The sequence below is a fragment of the Saccostrea cucullata genome, unplaced genomic scaffold (assembly GCF_032062105.1).
Source record: "Saccostrea cucullata isolate Sc308-1 unplaced genomic scaffold, CSIRO_AGI_Scuc_v1 ctg15985, whole genome shotgun sequence".
Taxonomy (NCBI): domain Eukaryota; kingdom Metazoa; phylum Mollusca; class Bivalvia; order Ostreida; family Ostreidae; genus Saccostrea; species Saccostrea cuccullata.
In genome coordinates, this window is record NW_026931455.1 from 24,435 (window position 1) to 45,121 (window position 20,687).

At 32.6% G+C, this 20,687-nt stretch overlaps 1 protein-coding gene across 1 annotated transcript; it reads right to left on the reverse strand.

Annotated features, from left to right (window-relative positions):
• Positions 1 to 7,223: 7,223 nt before the first annotated feature.
• On the reverse strand, positions 7,224 to 19,971 carry LOC134232650 (cadherin-99C-like). Its single transcript, XM_062714635.1, has 14 exons — positions 19,922 to 19,971; positions 16,514 to 16,595; positions 15,946 to 16,226; positions 13,937 to 14,002; positions 12,019 to 12,126; positions 11,369 to 11,476; positions 10,974 to 11,108; positions 10,446 to 10,613; positions 10,057 to 10,177; positions 9,376 to 9,515; positions 9,081 to 9,266; positions 8,754 to 8,953; positions 8,434 to 8,539; positions 7,224 to 8,129 (listed from the first exon to the last, which is right to left on the reverse strand). Exons 2-14 carry the CDS (start codon positions 16,593 to 16,595, stop codon positions 8,103 to 8,105), a joined length of 1,728 nt encoding a protein of 575 aa, XP_062570619.1. The 5' UTR covers positions 19,922 to 19,971; the 3' UTR covers positions 7,224 to 8,102.
• Positions 19,972 to 20,687: the final 716 nt, after the last annotated feature.

Here is a 20,687-nt window from a genome sequence, read left to right on the forward strand (position 1 = left end):
CGTGTCGCTAAAAACGCCCATGTGAAGAATTAGAGAAAAATGGCAATAAAAGAAGTTTAAATGTGTAAGGAAAAGATAGCTTGTCAGTATAGAGAAGGCAGAGAAAAAAATAGCAAAACAATCAATATTGATACCATTCACTGGCAGGAGCCCGAGTATGTAGAGAGATTGTAACTAAGTAAAAATATAAAAGTAAAATGACACCTGGTCAAGTTATATAGTGACCAATCTCCAGCTGTGTGACTTTGCTTTGAAATAAACAAAATCTACAACATCGTATACATACTGTTGACTTATGTAAAGGCCTAGATTTTTAAATACAATAATTATTAGAACATTTAGATTTTGCAAAATAAAAAGTCAGCTCGGCAGCATCCCTACCTCATTTTGTTCAGGGTGTGCATAACCCGTATAATGTGTACTTGATAACAAGCACATGTACAAAATGAAAATATCGGGTACTATTCACAATAAATATTTAATTTTTAAACAAAAATTTTCTTTAAATATTTAAAAGAATATGAAAAGAATTTAAAAAATGTATTAAAAAAATGTCCAGTCAAGTAAAACTATAGCTACATACATGTTATCTATAAACATTTCTAGAATTACATGAATTGAATGAAAAATATATTTGTTGACTTAATTTACCATTTTAATTTCGAAAGGTGAATCATTAAAAAGAAAATGAAAGGGGAATTAAAGGATAATCATTAATTACCACTTGTCTTCTATCAACCCTTTGGAAAATAATATTCTACTGTCGAGAACTTCAGGCCAGCAGAATTCGGGGGGAGGGGGAACGCACAATATTACATTAAAGGAGAAATGTCACAAGAGGGTGTTTCTAATTGATACAGATATACACAGGTATATGCAGAAATATTGCAGAAAAAAAAAAAAATTTGAAAAAACTTTAGGAGAAACATTTGAAGCAGAAACGTATCCCCGAGTTAACAGTTAAAAGTATCCCGAATACATGTATAAACAAAATAAACATAAAAATAAAAATAAACAAAATCTACAAAATTTAAAAAACATGAGTCAATTTAAATATAGCTAGATTTTTCCATAGAAAATTATTATAACATTTAGATTTTGCAAAATAAAAATATATTTGTTCCCTACCTCATTTTGTTCAGGTGGGTGTGCCGGGAAATGTGTACTTGATAACTTGTTAAACCCTTTGGAAAAATATTTAATTTTTAAAGCAAAAATTTTCTTTAAATATTTAAAAGAATATGAAAAGAATTTAAAAAATGTATTAAAAAAATGTCCAGTCAAGTAAAACTATAGCTACATACATGTTATCTATGAAACATTTCTAGAATTACATGAATTGAATGAAAAATATATTTGTTATAATTTACCATTTTATTTCGAAAGGAAAATTAAAAAGAAATTGAAAGGGCAATTAAAGGATAAGATTAATTACCACTATCATCATTCTAGGTTCAACTTGCTTTGTCCCCACGTGTAATTGTTGTTTAAATGCTGGTAAACATGATTCTACTGTACGATTGGTTAGTATTGTCAGGGTATTGTTGGGGGGATGGGGGAATATGCAAAGTATTTTTGATTACATTGAAAGGAGAACATGTCACAAGAGAGTAAAATTTCTAATCAGATACAGATATACACAGGTATATGCAGAAATATTATCTAAATATTACTTTAGGAGAAACATCTGAGGAAACGTAAACACACAATAATACATGTATGTTGCAATATGTGGTATATAATGTATAGTATACACATGTACATGCAGAAAACATTATAAAATACTTTAGGAAACATTAAACGTATCTCATCCAAATACATGTATTTTGAGATGTGTGGTATTCACAATTTATGGTTATTACAAAAAAAATATATATATATATATTTCTATAAATATGTATATCAAATGGTCAACTTAAGGTACATCATGTATTAAATTTATTCATATACTTGATATACATATTAACTGATAAGAAATATCAGTAACACACATGAAATGTAAGATTAAGTGCTAGGGTAAAAAAATAAAACGGACAGAGGTAAATAAGACATACAAACGAACAAAAGTCCACTGGAAATAAATTATATTCATTATGTTTCAAGTTTTAAAAAATTAAAAAAAAAGGTTCAGACGAAAGAATACTTAAAGAAGTGTATCGTATTATACAAGGTACATGTATTCTGAAATGTTGTCTTTCAGCAGTGGAGCTGTTACAAGAAATTTTAGGCGTAACCCTCTATTAAAAGTACAAGGTGAGCACTCTAAAACAGTAAATAAATATATTGGAAATTATTAAAAAAATTTTAGCACAATTTTTTAAATTGCAGTTAATGGGAATTTATTACAGTGAATGAAATAATACATCTTTAAAAGGAAGTTTTGAGCATATTTATACAAGATTAAGTTGTGTTTTCATTGCTCTCCAAAATAGAAGAGAGAGAGAGAGAGAGAGAGAGAGAGAGAGAGAGAGAGAGAGAGAGAGAGACTAAACCCATATGAAACTTGTATGTCCGCTCTTTCTCATGCTTAAGTGTTACAGCGGACCTTTTAACATATACATGTATTGTTCAGTTAACTTGTTACTAGATTGACACCAAACCCCCCAAAATAGTCATCTTATCAACATTTATTCCTGTGTAAAAGCATGGTGAAAAAAATTAACCAGAAGTCTCTTTCGAGACAAGCTGTAGCTCAACTGGTTTGTACTTATAACAAATGAAGAGGAAAGTAGCAGCTGGACTTGAAACAGCAATAAAAAGAATAATGATTTAAAATCACACCAAATCTGTAAGAGGAGTAGCATTTTAAAAGTATATCACATATGTAGCTTCCTGTTTTAGTAGACACAGCACAATCATTCATTGAAATAAAAATTGATAAAAAGATTTATGTTTTTTAATGTAGTCTACTTAAGTGACAAGATGCATTGAAAACAGAAATCAGACCAATAGTAAAAGGAGTACCATTTTGAAAGTATTTCAAAGAAATTTATATTTTTAGTAACAGTTAGACTGCTGTCTAGTTGTATATTGAAATCAGACCAAAACTTATCAGAGTGAATTATTTATGTCAGTGTAGGAAGCAATTTCAGTGTAGTCTACGAATATGTGTGCCAAGTTATATGAAACTGACCAAAATTTGTGCAATAAAAAAGTCATCACTATTGAGGGGCACAAGCATACAGTAGGTAAACGTTCTATAGTATTCTATATATCGGCAAAATTATTTGGGATGGGGCTCCAAGGCCATAAACCCTTATAGACCCCCCCCTCACTTTTGATCCTCACTTTTAGCAGACCAATATATAGAGGAAATTGATACTCAGATCAAAATAGACAACAGACACTCATTTTATCCCAAAAGCTTTGGACGCTGACCAGTATCTTCTAGAGCTAAAAATGAATTCGGTTCTACTCCTTCCCTAATTTATCGCTACACCTGGTCTCAAGACCCTGTGCGAAGGAGAGACCCTGAGTGGTGCAGGGTCTGCCTTCATAAAACATACTTAAGTCTGATACTTTGAGAGATATTTATCATACCAGTATTTGCCGTACATGTACTTGATTATCCATTTCTACTGCCTCTCCAGAGAATCTAAATCGAAAAAAGTTGTATAAGCCTAAAGATTCCATTTGGTCCCAGCAGCCACTGCCATGCCATGTCTGCTGAAGCAATAAACAAACAGACGACAACGTAACTTCCGGATAAATTGCGGAAGTAGATAAACTGCCTTTTTAGGCGGCCTTGTTCAACATCAAAATACATTACAAGTAGAGCTTTTTTAAAAAGCTTCCCGTCTTTAGCAACAATCTTAAACTGTAAACTGATCTACACCTATCAGGCCGTATAATTCTTTTGAATTTCTTGATTTTGTATTTCTACATTAGCTTTTTACTGGCATTAGCCCTACCACGGTTGTCGCTCGGTCATCTCCGTAAACTTTGACTCGCCGAGAGCTTTCGGCAAACCTCGGCTGATTCCATTTCCTTCTTCAAACAAGAAAGGGGAAAAGAATAATAACAAATTGTAAAGCCTGCAAGCAATAAAAATCAAATTTTATTTATAATGAAGTTAAAGAGATCTTTTTATTTTTTGCTATACAAAAAATCGTGTTTTTTTTTTTTTTTTTTTTTTTTTTTAACATTTTATTTAGAAAAACAAAACAAAATATACATGTTACACACAGTGCATTTGATTTGGTAAGTTGAACAATTACATTCTTTCTATTTGTCATGTAAAAATCATATGGAATAATTTATCACAAAATATCAAAATGAAGAAAAGTCATTAACAAATACAGCTGATTATCTTATGTATGATTGTATAGGTTTTATCAAAATTCAATGGAAAAAAGTCATAAAAAATACAGCTGATTATCATATGTATACTTGTATATAGGTACCCTTATATATCTGGGCATATATTGTATAAAACCTTATTTTCACCTCCAGCTCAAACACAGTCTATTTATTTTTTCCCAGAAGAGATTTGTAGAATAACAGGCTTATTCTACAATGGGTTTAAAAATATATAGTTTCTCTTTAATACATTTTAAAACATTATAATATTTCATATGGTTAATTTTCTTATATACTTCACTAAAAATATTCAATATACTCTTCATATGATAACATATTTCTTGAGGCTTTTCTTCTTTGTGAAAAATATACAGTACATTTTGTATTTGTAAATTTTACATGCAATCAAGGATATTATGCTATTCAAAAATAATATCTTTTCATTTTTTTTCATAATAAAATCCAATAACAATATTTCCCCATGATATATAGAGAATAATACATACCCTTTTCCACATTATATTAAAATCAGCCCGATAAAACCAATATCAGCCAGAGGGCCGAAGGAAGCAATTTCTGATACAGGATGTGATGTGGAAAAGGGTATGTATTATTATATTTATTACATACTTAGTAATAAAATACAGAACACATTAAGTTGAGAAGAAAATAAGTAAATAATCATATGGATTTTCTGCAGTATTTACAGAAATATACATGATCTATTGTCTGGGGGATTTGGGTTTGTTTCTACTTCTATTTCAATGCACTCGATCCGTAATTTGAAAATAATCTATTACATGTATTTGTAAATTAAGATTAACCTTATTTTCAAAAAGTTAAAATTAAGAGAATATGAACCCACCAAAAATTGTATACGATCACAAGTACTGTTTTTGTGGTTTAATTTACTAAGGGTGTGATATTGACATCACAATAGCCGTATCAGCCCTGCAGGGCTGATATGGATTTGCGGGGCTGATATAGGTTATCAGCCCTGCAGGGCTGATACGGCTATTGTGACGTCAGCCATATCGCATATGCAAAAAACCTGTATTTATTACTAAGTGTGTAATAAATCAAATTTCAAAACTTGCTGAACAACATCCCATATATAAGAAACATTTTGACATTTTAAAATAAGATGTTCATTGTTTTCTTTTACATCTTTACAAAAAGCACACATTTCATTTCAACAATTTTCCATTTCTTCAACATTTCTCTATTACACAATAAGTTATTTAATAATCTGTATTTTCTGTATACAAAAAATCATGTTATTAGGAATTAATTACTGCTGATTTTGTTGTTCGTTTTGTCATTTTTTTTTTAAGATTGAAAATCTTGCAAAATTGTTAAGCAGCCACTGCCATGCCATGTCTGCTGAAGCAATAAACAAACAGACGACAACGTAACTTCCGGATAAATTGCGGAAGCAGATAAACTGCCTTTGTAGGCGGCCTTGTTCAACTTCAAAATACATTATCACATTATTTTGATTTTTATTATATAGCAACGTGGGAGGGGGCAACCAGCTTTGGGCGATCATTTCAAACAGTAAAATGTTGAAAAATGTGCCCCGTCTGAAAGTGGTCTGGACCCCCTCCTTTGAATTTGCAGAGTTATTTTAAATGTATCCCAAAGTACCAAAACACTGTCACCATAAGCGGAAAACATCCCGATTTCGCATAAAAATGATACATATTGTATTTATAAAAAGAAAGGTATTTTTGCTAATATTGTTTTTGACGCATTTTGAGCGGCTTTTCAGCACTAAAAATGACGTGCGTGCATTCATTTACAAACGGCGCGGAGTTTTCCGAAAGTCACGGAGTTAAGGTAGTGACGGAGTTTTGGCACTCGGAGTTCCTCGGATGACTCGTGCCTCGCACGCGGAGCGGAGTCAGCCGAGGATTGCCGATTGGAGTTTTGGGCCCCACCCAGAATCAAATGGTTGTACCCAAAATAAGCCCGGCTGACTGTACTCGGTTCTATAAGTACTGAGTACTTTGATATTTTTGCTCATTGAAGAATTTATTATTGTTGAACCCCTCCTTCCCCCGCTTGAAATGCGGAAGGGTACATAGGCCTAGTAATCGGGATGTGCATCCGTCCGTCCGTCTGTTACGCTTTGAGGAACCCATCTCTTATCCGCATCTCCTCTTATAAATACCACTGAATGAAATTTATGAGACTTTCAGAGAATTTACTTTTTCATCCGACACATATTTTGGGTTTCCCATAGCAAAACATGACACTGCCATTATATTCCTATGATGTGAAGTGTGGAGGCTTGTGAATAACATGGGGCACCGCGAGTTATTCCTCTTTACACATTACCGTAAAATAGAGAGGAAAAACCCGGACACTGCCATTATATTCATACGGGAGGCGGGGGTATCATTTAGTGAGCTCATTGCTCACAGAACCTCTAGTTTTAAATCGTAGTCATGTGGTAATGTATAAAATAAAATTTGTTTAGTGAAAAAAATGGATTCCTCATTTCCATTTAAGGACTCACTCTCCAATTTTTTGTAGGCGCGTTATATATCGCGCGCATGAAGCTTTAATTAAAAGTCAACGACCCGCTCCCCCTTCTTTTATGTTTTTTTTTCTATCTGCAATGTCTGCAGACAAGTTCAAGACCATTTAATTCAGAGAATGCTTGATTTAAACAAAGATGTTGAAATTCCTGTTTCATCCACCTATCCTACAATACCACCCACATTTTAACAGCATACATGTATCTAGGGGAGATCAGCGCAATGTTTGTTTCGTTTTCCCGATCATGACAAGGGACACGTTGTTGTGACTGGTCGACAGAGGGTGTTCTCTTCTTTATGGCATCTTGTCCTTTCTCTGATGATTTTTTAGATCAGAGAAAACGGGCAGAGGTAAACAAGACATAACAAACAAAAGTCAAATGGAAATAAATTATATTTATTATGAATCAAGTTATAAAAATAATGGCTATTTAATATTGCAATTCTTAAGTGTTTTTTTTTTTTACCTCCACATTTTTTGGAAGAAAGATATTCTCAAACAACCCGTTTCCTTTGTTTCTTTAACTTCAAATTCCAAGCAAAGAATTGATGCAGTTACTTAAAGCTATATTTTTTAATCACAAAAGGGTCTAGAAACAACAGATCATACAAAATATGAAGAAATGTTAAGTTTATATCAGAAACATACCGGTATTTGAAGATCCCATCTCCTATTTTTTTTCTTTTTCACAATTTTCTGTAAAACCAGTAAAACCTTTGATATTTTGATTATGAACTTTTCTTTTACTAGGCATCGAACTGAACGGAATTTCTATTCCATCAGGGAAAATCTTGACAACAAATCTTTTACTGTTGTCTACAAACGAAAATGTATCCATTGTATGGCTTTTTAAGTTGGCAAAACTCAGGGTTCAATTTATAGAAGAATGTTGGTCCATTGGGCTTCAAATTCACAACAGGGACAAGCAGTTTCTATACAACCACTTTAATTTACATGGTTATTTTATTTGGCAATGAAAGCAAGAATTCCCACGAATGGCCCATCACTGAGTACTTGGTATACACTGTAACATGTCACTTTTCTGTAGACAACGAGATTATAGAAATCTAGACTCTTTCTTTCCGTATGCTCAGAACATAATTAATTTATATTCGGACGAACAAAGTGAGGGAGAATATAACTGTTAAAATATACAACCTGTAAGTGAACATTTCATAATCTTTATTGAACGAGTTCCATACATGAAACATGTCAAAGATTGACTTTTTTGCAGGTATAATGTCTATATTTTTTCCAAGTCAGAAAAACGCCAAGAACCTGAAGAACTGAAAGAAAAATGCCAATAAATGTACAGCTGATCTCAATAAATGGAAGAAAAAAAGGGAGACTTAGAATTACATGTACATGTGTATGATATATATAATTTTACATATAAAAGGTTTTCCTTATTCCATGACAAAATTTAAAAAAAAAGAAAGACATTACATGCACTGTTAGGAAAATGAAATCCACGGCGCCTCCCTATTATTATAGATAAAAAATCAAATAATTGAGAGAGAGAGAGAGAGTATTTCTAGGTAAAAGATTTAAAAAGCAAAGCTATTAAACTGTAAGTGTTCCAATACTTACTATTAATGTCATCACTGAATAAGAAATTCGAATAGATACTGCTTTGCTAGGAATTAACTGCGCTCCAGAAGGACCAACCTTTACTTCAATTTGGACTGAGGAACTTCTGCAATATTGACAATTCATTTTCTTATGAGATTGGTGGATGTCAACTACTACAACAGTATAGGCATTGGCATCTTTCAAAAAATGTTGTAAACGGAAATATCCATAGACAATCCAGTGTGAAAATAATAATTTCCCTGTAATTATGCCGGTAATTTAGACCCAGGTCTTGTTTTAAAGGCTTGAATTTTAAAATGATGAAAATAATGTATTACCTCCTCCTTGATATTGGTAATACACGATCAGTTGCACGTACTACAATGCCGAACGACTGTCCCTTAACAATGTAACCACCACATGTAATGACGGCCTTATTTTCACTATTTGATTCCAGAGAGAACACACTGTCGCCGTTGTTTGAAATACTCTGAATATCGTACTCAATGTCATCCAAATCATCGTCAGTGGCTGAAATCTGAATACTAGTACATAGAATTGAGGATATACATATATATGTATATCATAAATAAATGCTGAAAATTCTATTACTTTAGCTTCATGAAGTCTTAATTAAACTAAAAGACATAATAAATGTGATTTACCATCAGAATGCGTTGGTGGTACTCAGTATAATTTCCCTCCAAAATGTTTACAAAGTATACAGGAGCAGAAAATAGTGGGGAATTGTTGTTGCAGTCATCAGAAGTTTGGTTACCGGTGTTGGCTGCAGCCAAGAACAACTTTATTGTAGCTCTGTCAGAATATCGGTGAGCTACATTCTCTTTAGCCTGTTTACAAGAGAAAACCAGTAAACTGCAATGTAAAAAGTAATCAAATATTTTTAATCATTGAAATCTGTACAAAGAAGAGAGAGAAAGTGAAACAGTCCAAACAAACCTCAATGAAAAGTTCCAGCTCAGAAACCTGGGACAAATTTATTGCTCCTGTTTGGTTAACAAGGGCTCGATATTGGTTTGCTGAGCCAGAAACTTGTTGAGTGGTGACTTGGAATCTGTTCTGGTACCCAGATGGTAAAGCTGTATGATAAAATGAAATATGGTGATAAAGAAACTATTCAAGCTCAAAAATCCATTTAGGAGCACAGCGAACACAGACCTCTGAATTATAAGAGTGGAAATCAGAGGAAATACGAATGACAGATAAGAAATTGTTTTTTAATGAGTTATTTTATACTAGATGCAAATAAAAATTAAAATGATAAGCAAACCTAATAAAATAAAAGTGTTAGTAAACGCAGTAAATCAATGTTATAAACATGTACACAGACTCTTAATTTCAATTATGATTTTATCTGTCCACTTATTTCAACATAAAATGAAAGAAATGACAAAACTTCTACTAGCTGGATAACTCTGTGTTGTTGAATGCAATTTATAAATTAGTTACAACGAATTTAACTGCCAAATAATACTGACAAGAGCAGTGCTAACTGGAAAGAGCATTTGTTTTAAGATTACATAGGTACCATCCAATCCCTTTGACATATCGTTAATAAAATATGTTAAGTAAAACAAACTACTACTAGTATTCATCAAACGAATGTTGACGTGTCCTTACTTTGTCGTATTGTAAAGGTGATTGAAGCATTAAGAGTGTCCCTGTCCTCTGCAATGATGTCCACTGTTGCTTTGGGATTTCCAGAATCCACGGGTACCGGACTAAATACTAGAGCACCAGCCTGAAGGATGTTATATTTGATGTAATCCAATAAAACAAAGTAAGACCGCGTTGTTTGGCAGTTGTAATTGCTTTAATTTTTATATTCTTTATTCATCAATTGAAATCCTATGTTATTTACTACTGGGTGAGAAGTAACGTTATATTTCAGATTACATGAATATAATACTAGTATCTAGTTGACCTTTGAAGAACAATATCAAAAGTTTACTACCATGCATATTTATAAGATACTGCTATAAATATCAATTGTGCAAAAAGAAACTAACTGTTGATCCAGATGTGATACTTGACGTATAAATTGGGTTAAAACAAACATTGTTGACATTAAAACAGAAGGAATACACAAATTTAGGTCCTAAATCATCCACATCATTTACAGTTATTGTGATGGTGGTGGTAGTCTGTTTTCTGTCTGCAACATTGCTGGCTTTGTCCTGAATATTGGTAAAAAAGCCTCTAAATTGAATTTACATCAAAAGTGCTATACATAACTGTCATGTTTAGTACAGTCAAGAAGATTATTATGGATAAAATATGTCACAAAAATTCTTTTAACTATGGCAAATTCTTTTTACTCCTTAAAGTTACTGCACTGCATTTGAGATGTGATATTGAAAAATAGGGGTTTTTGTTACATATGTATTGAATCTATTGATTAATATAAATTACATGATAATATTTAAGTTATAATGAAAGAAAATGCAAAAAAAGAATATAGGAAGACTCAAGCATTTTTTTCTATTTCCATCTGTACATGTTTAACTTTATTCTTTATTCTGAAATGTGATACTCACTGTCGCAGATATGGTGAAGGTATATGACCGAACAGATTCAAAGTCTAAAGAATTGCTGACAACTATTTCTCCTCTTAAAGTGATAGGAAGTGCAAATCTGGCTGAACCATCAGTCTGAAAACCCCCAGACAAATCCTACTCAATTATCATAACTATCACTTTTAAAAAGTCTTATTACATTTAATGTTTTTACTTTTCTATTGAAATCAATCCTTCCAAAAACCAAAGCACATATAAACAGAATATGATTTTTGGCATTACACAAAAGCATTTTTATTTGCATGTCCATAAAATTTAGTTAAACTTATGAAAATTTGTCTAGCACTTCATGTTTCCTCAAGATTAAAAAAAAAATTAACATAATAAGTAAGTAAAATACATGTATGAGCACTCACAATACTTCCATCTCCGGGTACTATGGCATACTCTATTTCTTTGTTGCTTCCTGCATCCAGATCTGTAGCTGTTATCCCAGAATACACTGTTGTTCCAACTGGTGCTGACTTAAATATGGTTTTAGAATTTTTCATTCCTCAACTTCATACCAGGTTCATGTTCTTTTTATTTTCAGTTAATTGGATTGGGTCTTTAATGAAGTACTCAGATATAAAATGTGTTTAGCACCTACATGTATCTACGTTTAACTTTCGAAAATTTTATTTAATTCAATAATCAAATTATTAATAAACTTCGCATAATTTGACATTTTGTTTTATTACAAAGCTGAATTAAATCTGTAAATAAACTAGTCTCATATACGTTGCATTTTGATACCGTATAAGTGGAAATTTTAGCGAGACGCAAATTTAGCGATTTCAACCTAAAATCTCGTATTTTATTTTTAGCGAGAAGTAATATTAGCGATTTTTAAATGCTTACTAAAGAAGCTATAACAAATAATTTTTAGCGATATAAAATTTTAGCGATGTCAGAACCCTCGCTAAAAATGCCAAAATTAAATCCTCGCTAAAATTCTACTTATACGGTACTAGTATACAATACTAATAAGGCTGTAGTGCAAATTTCATGATGGATTTTGACAAACCTCATCGACTGAAGCAGAATAAGGAGCATTTCCAAATATAGGTGCATTATCATTTATATCTCGAATCTCCAACTGCATCAGGAAAAACTTTGTCTGGGTTGGGTCTTTCTAAAAATGAGATTTCATTGAAATAGTTTAGTGATTTTCATGAAAATGTATACATATATTTTTATTTATAGAAAAAATTCAGACTATAATTTTGTAGTTATATCTTGCCGATTTTTTAGGTCACCTGAGTAAACTCAGGTGACCTATTGCTATCCGTGTTCGTCCGTCGTCGTCCGTCGTCCGTCGTTCGTCGTCCGTTAACATTTGAACATTTTCAGCTTCTTCTCTGCAACCACTGAACCAATTTCAACCAAATTTGGCACAAAGCATCTATGGGTGAAGGGGAACAAAAATTGTGAATTTCATGATCCCTGCCCCCCTGGGGCCTGAGGGGTGGGGCCAAAACCACTAAAATTAATGCAATCTTTAAAAATCTTCTTTTTTACTCCTGGACATCAAGCAGTCAAACTGTTTGCATGATTGTAATCAGCATTGAGTCCTTTACCAAAATTGTGAAATTCATGGCCCTGGGTTCAGGGGTTCTAGTGCTAGGGCGAGGCTAAATAAGTATATAGTGAAAATGCATTATTTCTTTGGAAATCTTTTTCTCTACTCCTGGGTATTAAATAAACCAACTAAGTACATAGTTATGATGAGCATGAGTGCCTCTGCCAAAATTGTGAATTTTATGGCCCCAGGGTCAGGGGTTCTGGTGCTAGGGCAGGGCTCTATTGATTATATATAGTGAAAATACATGATTTCTTTGAAAATCTTCTTCTCTGCCCCTGGGTATTAAATAAACTAACTAAGTGCATAGTTATGATGAGCATGAGTGCCTCTACCAAAATTGTGAATTTTATGGCCCCAGGGTCAGGGGTTCTGTCATTAGGACGGGGCTCTATTGATTATATAGTGAAAATACATGATTTCTTTGAAAATCTTCTTCTCTGCCCCTGGGTATTAAATATACTAACTAAGTGCATAGTTATGATGAGCATGAGTGCCTCTACCAAAATTGTGAATTTTATGGCCCCAGGGTCAAGGGTTCTGGTGTTAGGGGGGGGGGCTCTATTGATTATATAGCGAAAATACATGAATTCTTTGAAAATCTTCTACTCTGCTCCTAGGTATTAAATAAACCAACTAAGTGCATAGTTATGATGAGCAAGAATGCCTCTTTTAAAATTATGAATTTTATGGCCCCAGGGTCAGGGGTTCTGGTGTTAGGGGGGCGGGGCTCAATTGATTATATAATGAAAATACATTAAATCTTTGAATTTTTTTTTCTTTGTCTCTGGGTATAAAGCAGATGAACTACCTTTATAGTTATGATGAGCAAGGGCCCTAATCTTGCAGAATTGTGAATTTCAAAGCCCCAGGGTCAGGGGTGGGGTGGGGGCTCTACTTATATACTGAAAATGAATTTTTTGTTTGAAATCTGCTCTTTTGTATTTATAAAACATTTATTTTTTTATATTAAGGGTGCCTTTTTGAAATTTGTGCAATGTGTGGACCTAGGGTCAGGGGTTTATGTCACAGTGTTAGGGGCACTACTGGTTAGTTGGAATGCATTTTTGTTCCCCTACCCTACATATGGGTATTCAGTAAAAGCTAAGCAACTGCTAAGTGTATTGTTATGATGATCAATGGTGCCTCTTTCAAAATTGTGAATGTCATATAGCATCTGGCTTAAAACATGAATCAAATTCAATAACTGGAAAATTGTTGCATAATGCTCAGGTGACCTATAAGGCCCGTGGGCCTCTTGTCTTTTATCGAGATGCAAAATTAGCGATGTTTCTTACTGCTAAATAAAAATGTTACTGAAGAACAGCCAAATATTGAGGTTATATAGATGTAATGTACTTACCAAAGAACGACAAGATAATTGAAATTCTACAGTATCAAGATCATCACTAGCTATATAGGAACTTCCCTGTATAAATAAGATAAGAAAAAAGAAAGGAAAAACTATTAAGACTAGAGGTACTGTGAGCACTGAGCTCTGAAAATGATACCCCTACCTCCCATATTGTTATAATCGTAAAGTCTATGTTCTGTTCTAGGGGACCCGAAATAAGTGTCAGCCGAAAAAAGTAAAATAAGAGGTGCACAATGGCAAACGCGTAAAAAAAAGAATCTCTGAAATTATCATTAAATTTTATTCAGTGGTAAAGGAGGAGTTGCGGATAAGAGATGGATACCATTCAATATTATAAAATGGCAATGTCAATGTTTTGCTTTGAGAAACCCAAAGTATTTTTCCGATCACAAAGTAAAATGGGATATCACTTTGGCATCATGTAACAAAGAATCTGTGAGATTTCATTCAGTGGTTTAAGAGGAGTTGTGGATAAGAGGTTTCTAACCCTTAAGCGAAACAGACGGACGGACGGATATCCCGATCACTATATTACCTTTCACTTTTCAAGCGGGAGGTATTATATAAATATTGCATGTAGTTGAGTGTAACATTGAAAATTTTCACCCCAAGAAAACCATTGTCAACGGAGGCGCAGCCGAGGTTGACAATGGTTTTCGAGGGGTGAAAATTTTCAATGTTACACTCAACTACATGCAATATTTATTATATTATACTGAATGTTTTATACAAATACATATAACAGTGAACCGTGCGTGCATAAATTCTGCGCAGTCGCTATTTTTTGGAAAACCACCCGTCGTCAAGCAATGTTGACTGTTGCTACGCTGGAGGGCGTGGCTTCATTATTCAGCGGGTAATCGTGTTTTTTAGCAAATGTTTCTCGACCAATCAGATTCAACTAATTTACATGAAAGTATAATATAACTAAATAGTATAGTAAGACAAGTTATTTACAAAATCTTGCAATGCAACAATGAAATAATTGTGTATAGGTCAATGGTCAATCGTATATGAAACCATCTTTAAAAACATTATAATTAGGACAGAACAATATCATAAATATTATCTAAATGCATATTCATGTAATATAGATATTGCTTCTAACCAAAAAGCAACAAAATATACCCCCGGTATGATGAATTTTCAATTATATTAGCATTTTCATGTTCATGATTGATGTACATTTTTATAATTTCTTTTCTAGCTAGTATCTAGTTGCTTTACCTTTTGCGTGAATAATATAACCTAAATGCCAATTTAAAATATGAAACTAAAAGATAACTATATGGAAAGAATTCAACAGAGAAAGGTGTTCACTTACACATGTTTCAAGAAACACTGCTGTGAAAACGATTTATCTCATCTCTAGTTATTCATGCAAAGAACCAATTGCAAAATTTACAAAACGTTTTTTAATCGCAATAGCGATCAACATTCAATCTGCAACTTACATGAAATAGTACGGAAGCCCATTTAGGACCTATGGAAATAATTTTTAAATTTGATATAAAAAATTGTCGAATTTGTTATTCCGAATTTAATTCATTATAAAATTTTTAGGGGGTCATAAAGATTTTTCTCTCAAGATAATTAAGATGCACACTTTTTTAAATTGACTTTATAGACAGTGAGCTCATGTTTGTCTATTGGGTCCATTTAACAGCAGTTGTATATATTTATATCAATAAAGATTATGGGAAGATTAAAATACAACTTAATATTTTTTTGAAAATTTTCAGAGCCAACTATCTAATCATCAAGTGAATCTTCATCTTTACCGATTATTAACATAACAACTTTCATAACTTGCACAATTCTTCGCATCTTTTGTTTGTGCTTTTGTTTGACCGTACATATCTATTTCCAAAAGTCCGAATTTCATGACAAAAAAGCAATTGTATATATACCGAGAAGCTAAGTTATACTATAAATTAATTGGTCGAACTTAAAATAAAAGGAATAATTTGGTGAAAATCGGAATCTTTAAAGCTTACATCTCTGTCAATTGCTGACTTTAATCGAATAAAAGTCCTAGTTCCAAATTGTGATCCTGATACTGGATAACTTATCAATTCAAACAGATTATTTAAATTAATATCAGCAGGAGTGAGTGGTGATCTGACAAACGTTATGTTGACTCCCGAGTTCTGATTAGTTCCCTGATTTATTCCTTCTATCGTTGTGTCTGTCCTATAGAGTGGGGAGTTTGGGTCAAAAGAAGAAAAATTGGACTCGTACACAGTTCCAGCAATGTTGGGATCAGGTGAACTGCATGCTGAAATAGGTTTACAAGCATAAAATTAATTTATTGATGGAATAATTGAAAATATTTTCCGGATATTCTGTTTTTATTTGCTTAATTATATGACTTGAAATATAAGTATTCTGCACATGTATGTAGCGACGATGAAATCCGTCCATGACGGCAAGGAATCAAGTCAGTTTACTTTGGGCATTGCTTTTGCCATTTGCTATTTTTCTGAACAAACAGTGTAGTGAATTTGATTTTTTAAACTGATTAAAAAAAGATAAAATAAAATATTAATAAACTCAAAGTCTTACGTTCCTGCGAATTCCCTGTATGTACGTAAAAATACAGCCAGATTATTGTAAAATTAACCCGTATAGTGTTCCGCTTCTGCATCTAAAAATAAAAAAAAAATTGTACTCTTCTTATTAATAAATAATATTTTAGTCAAATTGTTTAATATGATTTCCCCTTTTCACTCTCTCTTTCCTTTAAGGTAAATACATGTATATATATTTCCGCTTCTTCTCTGTACCTGTTGAACGCAGCCAATTTCGTCAGGAAATTAATTGGTAAATGAGTGATGAAGCGACATTAAAATTGCAGTGGCATAGTTTTAAACGTTATAAAGTATGTACAAGTTTTAAACTCTTACTGCAATTCATTATATATGAGTTCAATTCAATAACTACAAAATCATGTTTATGTAATACCTGCTTGTTTACATATTATTGAGATCTAAATAACCTTCAACTTTCTTCCTGGATAAAAATCACAACTCCATATTTGTGTGAATTGTCATTTATTGAAAATGACAATGAGTATTAAAGAATACAATAAATGGGGAGATCAAAAAACCTTATACAAATATTCTTTTACATAAACAAGTAAAGTTGTATAATGATCTCCCGTGTTACATGTCAAAATAATGTAAGAAATAACAGAAAAAATTGTAAAACATATATACATTACAAGCAAAAAGTTGGCGTTCAAAAATAAAAACAGAAGCCCCCCACACAACCCACTGTTGTGTTTTAAGAAAAGAAGATAACATTAAATAATCAAGCATTGTTTTACCATAAACATAAATGTTTGATGTTTGACAGATGGTGAAAGCTGGGGAAGGTGGGTGGGTGATTTCTTAAGTAGAAAAATTGAACGTGTGTTTGTTTTCCCTCTAAATCAGTGAAGTGGCGCTATTCTCAGACACAAGAAAATACACGCTTCTGATTGGTTAATATACACAGGTTTGACGAATTCCCCGATAGACGCCAAATACACATTACATATGATATGTTTTGATTTTAAGAAAACAAAATTTTTGGTACCATAAAACACATGATTACTTAAATGCTATTATTTGACAATAATGCTGTAATGTATGTTTAGTCTTAGGGTTGAAAACGAACGCATAAAACGAAAACCCTTAACCTATAGCCATGAAATTCATATAAAACATCATGATAGATAGACAGGTGCCTAATCCAGGAGTTATATTAGAGTTACTGTGAGCATTTAGCTTACTAAATACTAGTAATACCCAAGCGCGGGGGGGGGGGGGGGGTCGGGGGTTGCATCAAAGTTCATGGCCCCTGGGTCAGGGGTTCTGATTTTAGGGAGGGACTGTTGTTTATTTTATGATGAAAATGCGATCGAAAAATCGAAAAGTCTTATAATACCCCCGCTTAAAAAGTGGAGGGGATATAGTGATCGGAATGTCCGTCCGTCCATCGGTTAAGCTTTGAGGTACCCATCTTTTATCCGTGACTCCTCTTAAACCATCGAATGAAATTTAACAAGGCTTTCAATTAATCTTTGTTACATAGTGCCATTGTGCTCCTCTTATTTTACATTTTGACCCGACACACATTTTGGGTTTCCCATGTTAAACATGGACACTGCGATTCTTAAAAGAATTTAATGTTACTTTCACAGATTTTTTTTTACATAGTGCCATTGTGCACAACCTATTTTCTTGTTGATCTGACTCTAAGTAGGGTGTCCAAGAGCAAAACATGGATTTTGTCATTATATTCATAGAAGTGTTGCGGGCGGGGGGGGGGGGGGGGGGTTGTTCGGGTTTATAATTAGTGAGCTCAGTGCCCATAGTACTTCTTGTGTATCTAGAGCTTTATTGATCATATTGGGAACACTATTCCAATAAGAGAAAATATTTCTCTTTATTATATACCTAAAGTGTATCACTCAATTTTACTGTTGATTTTATGCAATGAACTTTCCGGATCACCGCACTGCGGTTTTCTGAATCCATTAATTATGTATTGAGTGATACACAAAAGGTATATAATAAAATAATATATATTTACTTTTTATGTACTGTTAGTAATGTAAACGAAAGCTGATTGATAGATCACTTGTTAATAATTAATGTATATTTACTTAAAAGCAGAAATAATTCTTCAATCTTTGTACAGTGAGTAAATTTACTCTTCAAAAAATAAGAGAGGCGAATTTGTAAAAAAGTGATGTAATTACAACATGTGCCCAAGAGCTATTGTAATGTATAGCCTATATGATGAATGGGAGTGTATTAGCACTGGTAAGTACAGGCTAATGTATCGATCTACTTAATGATTTGTAAGTCACCCACATGGAGCAGTGGTTACAGCGTCTGCTCTAGAGTCGCGAAGTAAGGAGTTGATCCTTACGTCGCGGATTCGTATCCTTTCTGTTCGGCGTGGAGACCGGTCCTTCGGATGAGCCCGTATAAACAGAGGTCCTGTGTCGCAGTAGGTGCTGGCACGAAAACGATCCCTCACTGAATAATGGCTGTAAGTGCCGAGGATAGGGCAAAATTTGCAGCTCCACCGGCAAGTGGTGGCGTCTCCATATGAGTTAAAATTTCGCCAGAGGTACGTTAAACAATCAATCAATCAATTATTTAATATTTTTAAATTATTTAATATAACTGGAATTTTTTTCCTCGTAGATAAATATAACTATCATATTTTATTTCAATATTAGAAGGGAAAAATGCTTCAAAGAGTGTATATTTATTGAATTAAATAATTAATAGAGATAACTAGAACACGGGATAAAATGATTGTCAGTTCTAATGAAATATTGTGAATATTGACAAAAAAGGCATTTGCTAAAACATGCAAATTATGGGAGGACCCTAAGAGCGATTGAGCTTTGATGTAAATGTGAATTTCTGCATGATGACTTGATTATCTTTCTAAAGACACTAGCAGATATTTATCATGTAAGTTCTACACTACAAATATTTACTACAAAATCTTTTTTTGACAATTAGAGTAAATATGCTTTGTATGTTAAAACTGGGTCATCACCATTGTCGTCCAAATACCCTCTTCACCTACTCTTACAGTCTTTGAGCCTTTCATTTACTAGTATTCGAAATGTCATGTTGCGGTTTCTGAATTAATGAATGGTGGTAGTAAATATATTAAATAAAATTGAATTTTGGCGTAATTTATTTTATCTGATGAATGAATATTAAATACAACATGATATTTTGATAGTTTAGCGGCTCTTGTCAAAGAGAAAGTAAAACCAATCAATGATTCAATGATCAGTAAGCGACATATAATAATGTGCAATAAAACAAGCTTAAGTTTACTCATTTTCTTAAATTTGATTTAGTTGGTACTGTTGTACATGTCTATCACTTAATTATATAAGATATCTCAAAAGTAAACCAAAGCTAAAATATTTCAACCATTGAATGTTGTCCTTACCTCCTTGACTTGACAATAGACTAAAATATGAATAATTAATAAACTTCCTTGTTTTTTAACGAGACAGTGCTTAATGCGCAAATAAAGAATTAGTTATGAAAAAATAGTTGGTAAGGATTTAGCACATCATTATTTTTAAATTAAAATCGTAAAATAAAATTTGAAAAGTAAAAAAGTAAAATTTATATAACTTGATTTTTATGGCATGGAATAAATAATAAATAAACAGACTCATTAGCCTGTTCAAATACCAGTGTAACATTTTTTTTAACACTGTATTTTTGGTTAAATTTCGAGGTTTTAACCCCATTTTATTACATATATAACATACTATTAAATATATGCAACTTTATATATTTTTAAAAACAAGCAAAAAAGAAGGTTAAGGAAGATGTTTATTTAACAAAGTTGGTTATTTATTAAACTGTTTAAGAGGAAATATTTAATGGGCGATCAGCAACTAGACACATTCACTATTTGAAATAGAAAATCGTTTTCTGCAGTGGTTTCACGATTCAAATTATAGTAAGTGTCCTAATGAATTATTTCCTTACAACGGCTTTCATTTTCTTTCAAATTATCGAGAGGGACATTAAACAACAAACAAACAAACAAAACATTTTTTTCAGAAGAAATATAAATACTGTGCGTAATATCCATTAAATTCATTCAGTAGGAATGCCATTTTTGTGTAATATACTTACACATGAAAATAAAATTGGAGTAACGCGCTAAAGTGACATCACAATGAGGCTACAGACATGGA

Coding starts and splice junctions, on each gene's coding strand:
- LOC134232650 (XM_062714635.1), bottom strand. CDS start 16,595: ATGCAGAAGCGGAACACTATACGGGTTAATTTTACAATAATCTGGCTG. Junction 11,109..11,368: donor TACCCGGAGATGGAAGTATT/GTGAGTGCTCAT, acceptor ATAATTGAGTAG/GATTTGTCTGGGGGTTTTCA. Junction 8,540..8,753: donor TTACCAATATCAAGGAGGAG/GTAATACATTAT, acceptor TCAATATTGCAG/AAGTTCCTCAGTCCAAATTG.